The sequence below is a fragment of the Daucus carota genome, chromosome 5 (assembly GCF_001625215.2).
Source record: "Daucus carota subsp. sativus chromosome 5, DH1 v3.0, whole genome shotgun sequence".
Lineage (NCBI taxonomy): Eukaryota > Viridiplantae > Streptophyta > Magnoliopsida > Apiales > Apiaceae > Daucus > Daucus carota.
In genome coordinates this window covers 23,926,634-23,937,455 of record NC_030385.2, presented here as the reverse complement: position 1 = coordinate 23,937,455, position 10,822 = coordinate 23,926,634, and the positions used below count along the sequence as shown (strand labels likewise).

General features: G+C 39.4%; 1 protein-coding gene and 1 long non-coding RNA gene across 2 annotated transcripts; both read left to right on the top strand.

Annotated features, from left to right (window-relative positions):
• Nucleotides 1-2,145: 2,145 nt before the first annotated feature.
• On the top strand, nucleotides 2,146-5,746 carry LOC135152550 (uncharacterized). Its single transcript, XR_010291743.1, has 3 exons — nucleotides 2,146-2,373; nucleotides 4,246-4,444; nucleotides 5,421-5,746. It is a non-coding gene; the product is annotated as an uncharacterized LOC135152550 (long non-coding RNA).
• Nucleotides 5,747-7,252: 1,506 nt separating this feature from the next.
• On the top strand, nucleotides 7,253-9,088 carry LOC135152813 (uncharacterized). The gene is made up of 2 exons (XM_064093923.1): nucleotides 7,253-8,536; nucleotides 8,801-9,088. The coding sequence occupies exons 1-2, from the start codon at nucleotides 7,253-7,255 to the stop codon at nucleotides 9,086-9,088; spliced, it is 1,572 nt and encodes a 523-aa protein (XP_063949993.1).
• Nucleotides 9,089-10,822: the final 1,734 nt, after the last annotated feature.

Genomic DNA, 10,822 nt, shown 5'->3' with positions numbered 1-10,822 from the left:
TGTCATGGGTCTCTTGACAGTATTTTTCTCATTGACAGTTACACTGTTACTTACACTGTCCTCATCATTCAGCTCTTGCTTGATGAGTAAAGCTTCCTCATCAAAAACGGATTCAACAAACTTGAATACGGGTTTCTGAACCTTTCTGAGAACCAGTGGTTTGGCAGTATCATTGTCAACATAATCAGACACAGATTCTTTACTAGGACCATATTCATAACCTATGCCTAACTTATTGTTCTTACTGCCTTTCTCAGAGATGTCCTGAACAATTTGAGAAGAGTTCTTGTAGGCCTTAAGCTTAAAATCATTCTCTGCTAGTTTAGTCCTAAGAAATTCTTCAATCTTTTTAGCTCAAGCTAAGTCATTCTTAAGCTTATCATTATCAGATCTTAAGGAATCTAAAGAAGCAGTTTTAAGAAGTAACAAATCATTATCAGCAGTTAAGGTCTCATTCTAACTATTTACCCTGACTATTTCTTCATGAGCTGTAGAAAGACTAGAGTGTAGATTAAACATTTTAGCTCTCATATCTTGAATAGTTTTCTTGCACTCACCAACAGCCATATCAAGTAAGACAAATTAGGGTACCTGACTTGAAGAGCTAGATGCCTCATCACATGAGTTTGCCATTAGAGCAAGATTCACCATCTGCTCATTCTCTTCTTCATCGGTTTCTTCCCAGCACGTGCCTTCAGTAACATATGCTCTTCCTTGACCTTTCTTGCCTTGACCGCTAGACTCTTTGTCTCTTCTTCTGAATTGCTTTGGCCTTTTGACTCTCCAACAAAGTGTCCAAGCTCTCTATAGTTAAAGCACTTAAACTTTGATCTATCCACCATCCCAGATTTATATCCACCACCAGAGTTTCCACCTGTATCCTTGTTTGAACCAGTCCTGTTGAACTTTGAGTACTGACCCTGAGCTCTAAATGCTTTATTCTTTTTGAACTTAAAGATTTTGAAATTCGTTGCCATAAAATCCATGGCAGGGTTGTCCATATTTTCCATTTCCTCAAGGGTATAGAACTCATCTTCATCATCATCTTCCAGTTCCACGATAACCTTGTCATCTTCATCTTCCACCTCCTCAATTTTTAGAGTGGGCGGTTGAATCTGCTGGAAGGCATGACTAGGTTCGCCTTGCTGACTAATTCTAGGAACATGAGCAATTAAAGCATTAGACATGTTGGCCATCTTGTTCTTTAATCCACACTGGATGGCTCTCTTTTGAAAGTATTCTAATTCATAAGATTTTAGAACACCATATAATGTTTCCAGAGAAACATTGTTGAGATTCCTTCCATCTCGGATAGCCATCACTCTACTTTCCAAATGAGTTGGCAGAGTGAGCAAGAACTTTAGATTAACTTCCTTCTTGTCATAGTGCTTCCCATGGAGTTGTAATTCACCTAACAGCTTACTGAATCTTTCGAACATGATAGTCAGCTATTCTCCTTGATTTGCCATGAAAGCTTAATATTGAGGGACTAGGATTTTCTTTTGGTTCTTTCTGACTTCTTCGCTTCCCTCACATAGCAACTCAATCTTTTTCCACATATCATATGCTGAGCTACATGTTATGACATTGCCACCCATGACTTTGTCATTTGAAAGTGAATCCAGTAGGATTAGTTGTAGATGATCGGGGCTACTTTCTGTGACGACCCGGATTTTAGAAATTATTTTATGTTTTATATTAATGATTTTAAAGAAAAAGAGGAATAAAATATTATATTTTATTCCAGGTTGATGAGTTTCTAAAATTATTTACTTAATTACTTTCCGGATCAGTGGGATATCGAGTATATTTTATTTATGTGAGTAATAAAAATTATGTGCAAGTTATGTGAAATTAATGTGACTAATTGTTAAATGCATTTTATATGTTCGTGTCTCGTGTGATTTTATTATTCAATGTATCCTTTAAACTAGTGAAATTTTTTATTTTAATTTTTGAAAATATTTTTGAGTCATGATTTATTATCTAAAAGTCGAACTAGCTTCTATACAAGATCAAGGCTAGAAGTTTCGATAAATATAGATTTATTTTCCTTATAAAAATAAAATAATTTAATTATACAATTATTTTTATTAGAAAGTAGAAGTAGTACAATTGTACTACATGGAGTACAAGCAGATAGAAAAAAAAAAGAGAAGAGAAAAGAAAGGGAAGTGAAAACAGACGCAAAAGCAGGGGAATTGGGGAAAACATGGAGAACTAGGGTTTGTGTGCAAGAAAAGGAAAAGGAAAAAGAGAGAAACGGGACAAAGAGATAAACGAGAATTGGGGACGGGGGTTGAGAAGAATAGAAAACAGAAGGGAAAGGGGGTTAGGAATGATTTAGTCGGCGATTGCAAGCGATTGGCGGAGGTAATCAACACTGATTCTTGCTGCTTCCTTAATTGATATATTTGTGCCGATGTGTATGTATATTTCTTCTCTGCTTGTTGTGGAAAACTAAGATTGGGATGTTGTGTGTGCGGGTTTGGAAAGAGGTATGCAGGGGTGCGCTACTATTGTTCTCGTAGGTAGTTGCTGCCGTGTGTATATTAACGGAATGTGTGTATATTGTTCGGTACTTGAATAACAAGAGTATATGATAGGATATGAAAGCTTTTGAATTGAGAATATATGTATGATTGTGATGATTGTGTATATATTTTGGATTTTAAGAGTTAATGTAGTGGATTAAAGATTTTAAACTATACGAAATCAAGCTGAAATTTCAGATTGTTGCTGGTCTGTTTTGTAGTGAAATTATGGACTCATTGAGTAAATTTATGTGCTTAATATTTCTGGGATAATGTGCTCCTTAAATCCTAGATCAAGTACAAACAAGAATTTCAAAGTTTCGTTAAACGAGCTAAAAGATATGGCCGTTTAAGTGGCATGTGTGTTAGATGATATTTGTATTGTGGTAATGACTCTGTTTGGAGCCATTTTCTGGGCAGTTTATAATGTGTTTGATGAGTAAATTCTTGTGTGATTACATGCTAATTGGAGTCTAGTTTATTCGCCAAATTGAAACATAGCATTTAGATTAATGAGCTAGGAGTTATGATTATTTTGGTAAAGTATGCGCAGAATGCAAAACTGCTTCGGTTTTTGACTTTCTAAACTATAGTTAACTTACTTAAACTTTGATTTTTAAGCCAAAACTTATTTTGTAGCTATTCAGGGAGTTCAGGGAGGTCTCCTAAAAATTTCCATTAAAAATCATGTATTTTTGATTTATTAAAAATGTTTGATTGCCAGCAGCACAGATTTATGAAAATTCTGTTTTAAAGTCAAAAAGAGAATTATTTTTGCAAATTCAAAGCTATGAGTTGAGTTCTGATTTATTGGAATGTAAATGTGTACTATGGTTATTGGTCAATAGTTGTTAATTTACTTGATTCAAATATGTATATATTCCGAGGATAGAGTGTTCAAACTGCTTGATAAGTTCTTTGGTGCCTATGTGTAATGTTTGAAATGTATTAATTCAAGAATTTAGAATATTTATGGATAAGTTTTGTGCATAGTTAAGTATTTTGAAACTAATTTATGATATAAGTTTTATGCTGACCTTGTGTAATAAAATGAGATTTTTACATAAGGAATTATTTTACTAAACTTTGATATTGAGGAAACATGTGTATAGATTATAGTTGAACCACATAATATGTTGGTGGCAGCTGATTTTGTAAAAAGGTAACCTTGGGCATACTATGGTTTTGATTTAAATCTTAATATTGATATCGGTTCATGATGTGGGGATTGAGCAACAAAAGCTTTAAGGTAAAATGATGGGCATTGTCATTTTTTTTTTGGAAAGTTAATATATGAATTATTGAGTTATATTTGTGTTCAGAGTATCATTAGTTTGTAGTTGTTGGGTTAGAAACTTGTTGGGTTGATTATTGATACTAGATTAAAACAGGTGGATAGTCTGGTAAATAGAGGAGATGCTGCCGAAATTTTTTTAGCAAATTAAGGATGTACTAGTAATGTGTTAGTGGTTTGTATATAATCAGATAAGAGATTATATACGAGAAGAATTCGATAGTCATATATGTATAAGTAGCAATGCATATGAATTATTTGATACGTGATGATATGACTACCTGTTTAATTGTGCGACAATATGTGTATATACAGTATGTGTCTATATCGCGATGGGTAGAAATAGAGTTCGATTCTATGATTTAGGTGACGATCTGGATTGTTCTTCAACTGAAGTGTTATTATATTATCTTGTAGAACCGAGCTAGACGTGCGTATCGAGGACGTTAATAAGTAGTTGAATTGCAAACCAAGTCGAATCAGGAATGATCTGATAATACGAAGCTATGTCGTGGGCGGAATCTTGTCAAAAGCAAAGTGAGAATAAACGGTATAGTAAATGCTCTACTAGGTGACAGGAAAATAGGTTCTTTGAACAAGAAGGAAAGCGAATAAGGCAAGTAACTTTCCTTTTTCTTTTAAGCAACTTATTGATAAATGATGATAAGTACTGTCACCCTTGAACTACTTTTTGAATTATGAAAGCCTGATTTCCTTTCTCATTGAATATATTGTCTTACTTTTGAATGCGAGCTCTTTCATGAAGATTATGCTTCTCTATCCAGTATACTCTTATCCCGAATATCTATCTTTTGACTGAATAATATTTCCTTTCCATATACTGGACCCCCACAAGTAAATGGAACTTGTTTCTGTAAATGAAACTAAGAATGGTTTTAGACTTGCAAGTGATTGCAAGTGTCCAAATGATTTGAAAGGTTGGTAAGTTTTTAAAATGAAAGATATTTTTAAAGAAGAAAGTTTTCCAATTTAATGGTTTTCCACGAAATTCTATTGATTGGAGGCGTAAGTGGCCGAGTAACGCCGGTCCAGCTATTTGATTATGAAGACCAGTGAGGGCTGGCACATTATGAAGACCAGTGAGGGCTGGCATTTGAAAGGCCAAATGATAGTTGCCTTTCGGGTACCCTATTCACGTCCAGAGGGGCTGTAAAGTCCGGTATGGGGATTGTACGTGGCTGATCACCCGTGCAATCCAGAGCGTTATACACTCCAATCGAGTAAAATGTTTTAGGAAAATAAATGTCCATGTAATTGGACTATTTTGAAAATGAGGTGATTTTCGAGATTGAAAATGAAGCTTAAATGAATGAAGCGTTTTGAAAGAAAATATTAGGAAAATGGAAATTTTATGAAAATTACGAGGAATGAATGGTTTTTATGAACATATGGTTTATAAATTGGTTTCTTTGGAATGATCCTTAATTTTGGAATCTTTGTTGAAAATTTTGTATCTTTGCTTACAATCGGAAACCTCCTATTTTATTCAGTTGAACCGTTGTCTTATTTATTTACTATAGTTACTTGCTGAGCTTTTGTAGCTCATTCTGTCGTTTATCTAACCCTTTCAGCTAGATACAAAGATGGTTCGCCTGTTTGGGTTGCGCTTAAGAATAACGCTAGACAAGGATTCCAAGTGAGTATGTCAGACCTCGATGGTCAGGATAAGTATTTTGGAAGATGTCAAGGGAACTAGTTGTGATTAAGATGGTATAATTTTGATTCAGATGTAAAGCAGATTTAAGTTTTGGTTATCAGTTATCCTTCTTGTCGAAGTTTATCTGGTAATGTAGAATATGTTGTAATAAGATTTATATTTTCGATTTTCTGATTTCAATACTATAGCCTGTATGCGATCCTGTTTTCAGGGGGTGAAATTGAATTTTACTTTAAATCATTTTCAAAATATCCAAGTTTCGAAATAATTGTTTTTAGCTTCTTTCAAAAATACAGGTTTTAAATTGTTTTTCTTTTAGTGGCACCAAATCCAGACCCCCGGGATTTGAGGGATGCCACACTTTCTCTTTTTTAGTATCAGTCCATTCACTAAGCTTCTTTGGTACCTAGTGAGCTGGAACGATTCTGTCATCATCGGTGTATGATGGAATTTCTTTTCGTGGGATAAATGGGCCATTCTCTAATAAACCAGGATAGATCTGGTTTGAAGACTTGATGAATAACATTATCCTCTGATATGGGTCAGAAGTAATATTTAATTATTATTAGATATTAAAAGCCCAAGAACACTAAAGCCCAGTTAAATAGGGCCTGAGGCTCTTAAATATTAATTAATTTCGTAATTAATTAATAGAGGCCCAGTCAGAGGTCCAGTTACAAGTCCAAATTCTATAATACATCTGATTCTAACAGATAAACATCCCGGAGTTCGATTGAATATCAACAACGGAAGGATAAGAGCTCTATCTTATCTCTTGCCTCGAGGCATACTTCGATAAGAAGTCTGATACACGGAATCATACTTCCGTCCCACTTCTGACTCCGAAGCGCCTATATAAAGGGCTCTACCCCTCATAACTAGAACTACGTTTTGGACTTGATTCTTCTCCACGCAGAAGATACGTAGGCATCTCACACCGAGACCAGTCCAAAGCACGAATCGCTCACCCCCGTTTTTAGTTCTATAACATTTGGCGCCGTCTGTGGGAAAACAACAACAACCATGACGAACCCAACCGGACCACGTTCTGAAATTCATGTTCCACGCAGTCGAACCACCACCGGGGTCTCGACTGAATCAACACCTGTAACTACCACCCTCCCGCTTGGTACGACCATTGCTCAAACTACTACTCCCCTGACTTTTGGCTCGCTGCCCCCTCTGACTCGAGTAATAGCAACCGTCACCGACGCCGGCACACATTACTCAACGGTCACTACAACCACCCGTGGAGGCACAAGAGATGACTATGTGCATGTAACTGACTACGACTCTTCCGAATCGGAGCAGGAGCATGATACACCCCCTCGAAGGAGGAGAGATGCTGATCGACACCGTCGACGCCGCCATAGGCAAGAAACTAATGAGCCCCGGGGGCCAATAACTTATGAGGAAAGGATCCGGGCCTATGAAGAGGAAATCGCACGGTTAAAAAGAGACCAGGCAAGGATGCAACCCCCGGAATCTAGGGATGAAAACCCTCGTCAAACCGTGATGAATCAAATTCACTTGTTACCAGCAGGCGATCCTGATAACCCGGTTCCCCCTTTTACGCAAGAAATCATGGGTGCAAGGATTTCCCGAAAATTCAAGCTCCCAACCATAAAAGCTTACGATGGCACGGGTGATCCCGCTAATCATGTTCGGACCTTCATGAATGCTTTGTTACTCCAGCCCGTCACTGAAGCAATCACGTGCCGCGCTTTCCCCCAAACCTTGAGTGGGATGGCCCAACATTGGTATAGTCGCCTACCCCCTAATTCTATCTCTTGTTTTGCTGACTTGAGCAGGGCTTTCATAGGGCAATTTGTTGGAAGCAAAACACATGCTAAGAGCTCGGCCTCCCTAATGAATTTGCATCAAGGTAAGAACGAATCGCTCCGAGAGTATATGAATCGTTTTACCAAAGAAGCCTTGAAGGTCCCAGATCTAGATCAGAAGGTAGCCATGATTGCACTCCAACAAGGCACCACTGATGACAATTTTCGCCGATCTCTAGCCAAGAGGGCTCCGGACAATATGAACGATTTACAGGAAAGAGTCGGGAAGTATATAAAGGCGGAGGAAAGTTTGAGAAAATCCCAGAACAATCAGGGACCGAATACTAACTTCAAGAAGCGTGGGAATGATACGGAGTATAATGCTGAGAATAAGTACTCCCGGAAGGACGATGAGGGAAAATCGCCTGCTAAAAAGAAGATGGGGCCGAGGTTTACTGAGTATGCCAGGCTTAACGCCCCGAGAAGTCAAATCCTGTTGGAGATTGAGAAGGACGAAAGTGTTAGATGGCCGAAGCCTATAAGGACTGATCCGGAGAAACGTAACAAAGATTTATATTGTCGATTCCACAAAGACACAGGACATAAGACCGATGATTGTCGGCAGTTGAAGGATGAAATTGAATTCTTGATCCGAAGAGGCAAGTTGTCCAAATTCACCAAGGATGGAGACAAAAATTATCGAGACAATGACAACCGTGGAAGAGACAATGATGATAAGAGAACTCAGCCTAGAGGGCCTGTTATTAATGTGATCTCCGGAGGACCTACAGCCGCTGGTACTTCCAGTAACTCGAGAAAGGCTTATGCGAGAGAAGTAATGAGTATAGTTGGAGAACCCCCGAAGCGGGCAAAAATTGACTATGCAATGGCATTCGATAACGTCGACCTTGAGAAGGTAAAGTTTCCCCATGATGACCCCTTAGTAGTAACACCAGTGATTGGCAACTCGTCCGTAAAGAGAGTGCTCATTGATAATGGAGCCTCGGTGGATATTTTGTTCTATGATGCCTATGAAAAGATGGGATACTCCGATAATCAACTTACACCCTCGGATATGCCTATATATGGCTTCAACAATGTGGAAACCAAGATTGAAGGCATGATCCAACTCCCTGTAACTATGGGTACCGAACCTAGACAAGCCACATGCATGATAAATTTCTTGGTTGTTAAAGCTTCGTCTACCTATAATGCCATCCTTGGAAGGACCGGGATACACGCTTTTAAGGCAATCCCGTCCACTTACCACATGAAGATTAAATTCCCGACTAGGAACGGAATTGGAGAAGAATTAGGAGATCAGAAAATGGCCCGAAGCTGTTATATTGGGGCGTTAAGATCTGGAGGAGCCGGGGGGCAAGTATTACCCATAGAGGACCTTGATGTCCGAGAAGAAGAGGAAAGGAGAGGCAAGCCTGCCGAAGATTTGGTTCCAATCCAATTGTATACAGAAGAACCTGAAAAGGTCACTTATGTTGGAGCATTACTCCAGGAAGATCTGAAACAAAAGCTTGTGAGGTTCTTGAGGAACAACCGTGATGTTTTCGCTTGGACAGCGGCTGATATGCCAGGTATCGATCCCTCATTCATGACCCATAAGTTGAATGTAAACCCCGAAAGGAAACCTATTAAGCAGAAGAAGAGGAACTTCGCCCCTGAAAGGCAAGAAGCCATTAAACAGGAGGTCGATAAGTTGTTAGAAGCGGGTTTTATCGAAGAGATACAATTTCCAGAATGGTTGGCCAACCCTGTCATGGTCAAGAAAGCTAATGGGAAATGAAGGATGTGTGTGGACTTCACTGACCTAAATGACGCTTGCCCGAAGGATTGTTTTCCTCTTCCAAGGATTGATACACTGATAGATGCCACCGCTGGCCATGAGATGCTGAGCTTCATGGATGGCTTCAGCGGATATAATCAGATCCGGATGGACAAGGATGATGTACCCAAGGTATCGTTTATCACTGACTTTGGCGTATTTTGTTATTTGGTTATGGCCTTTGGACTTAAGAATGCAGGAGCAACATACCAACGCCTTGCAAACAAGATGTTTAAGCATCTAATTGGTAAGACTATGGAGGTATATGTAGACGATATGTTGGTGAAAAGCTTGAACAAAGCGGATCACCTTGAACACCTTAGAGAGGCCTTTGAAGTCCTGAGGACGCATAAGATGATGTTAAACCCGGCCAAGTGTGCCTTTGGGGTTGGTTCCGGGAAGTTTCTTGGACTAATGGTCTCCAAACGTGGTATCGAGGCCAACCCTGACAAAATAAAAGCTATCCTTGACATGGAACCTCCCAAGAGTATAAGGGATGTACAGAAGCTGACAGGAAGGATTGCGGCCCTAGGAAGATTTGTATCCAAGTCAGGAGACAAGTGCTTGCCTTTTTTCAAAGCATTAAAGAAGGTTAAGAACTTCGAATGGACGGATGAGAGCCAGGTGGCCTTCGAGCATCTAAAGAAATATATGGCAGAGCCACCACTCTTATCAAAACCCGTAGAGGGCGAAACCCTGTATGTATACTTAGCTGTCTCGGAACAGGCGCTAAGTGCCGTCTTGGTTCGGGAGGAATCCAAAGTCCAGAAACCAGTATACTATGTGAGCAAGGTTCTGCATGGAGCGGAGCTCAATTACTCAGTGATCGAAAAGTTTGCTTTGGCCATGATTACGGCCTCGAGGAAGTTGAGACCTTACTTTCAGTCTCATAAGATAGAAGTCCTGACAGACCAACCTCTCCGAAATGTTATACATAGCCCTAAGGCTAGTGGAAGATTGATCAAGTGGGCCATTGAGCTTGGAGAATTTGATATCCGATACAAACCTCGAACGGCGATTAAAGCTCAAGCCTTAGCTGACTTCCTAGTTGAATGCACCATTAGCAACCAGGAAGTCGGGGGGCAAGGAGACAAGGTAGAAGAACCTACTAAGGAAGAAAAACCTAAAGAATATTGGCTACTATTTTTTGACGGGGCTTCAAAAACTAAAGGTAGTGGTGCAGGACTTGTGCTCCAAAGCCCTGATGGCTTTATTGTGGAATATGCTATTAAGCTAGACTTTCCGACCACCAATAATGAAGCAGAGTATGAAGCATTGATAGCTGGACTTGGTCTAGCTAGAACCTTGAGGGTAAAGAATTTGAAGGTCTGTGGTGACTCAAAGCTTGTAGTCTTCCAAGTGAATGGTGAGTTTGAAGCCCGTGAGGAGACTATGCTGAAGTATCTAAGGATCGTAAAGACCCAGATGGCACTATTCGAAGAATGCTTGGTAGAATATGTGCCAAGGGAGGAGAACACCAAGGCTGATGCCTTATCGCAATTTGCATCCTCCGACGATGAGGTATGCTCAGGAAGCGTTTATTATCAGGTTTTGAGAACCCCTAGCATCGAAGCAAGGTTAGTTGCCCCCATTGACACAGGGGCCACATGGATGGATGAGATTAAGTTGTATTTGCAAAGCGGTCATCTGCCGCCTAATGCTGATGAAGCACGAAAGTTACAGGTAAGGGCCCTT

Excerpts from the sequence above, each read along its gene's own strand:
- LOC135152813 (XM_064093923.1), top strand. The coding sequence starts at position 7,253 with ATGGCCCAACATTGGTATAGTCGCCTACCCCCTAATTCTATCTCTTGT. Across the intron at positions 8,537-8,800 it reads CCGGGATACACGCTTTTAAG|GAAGATCTGAAACAAAAGCT; the intron begins GCAATCCCGTCC and ends GCATTACTCCAG.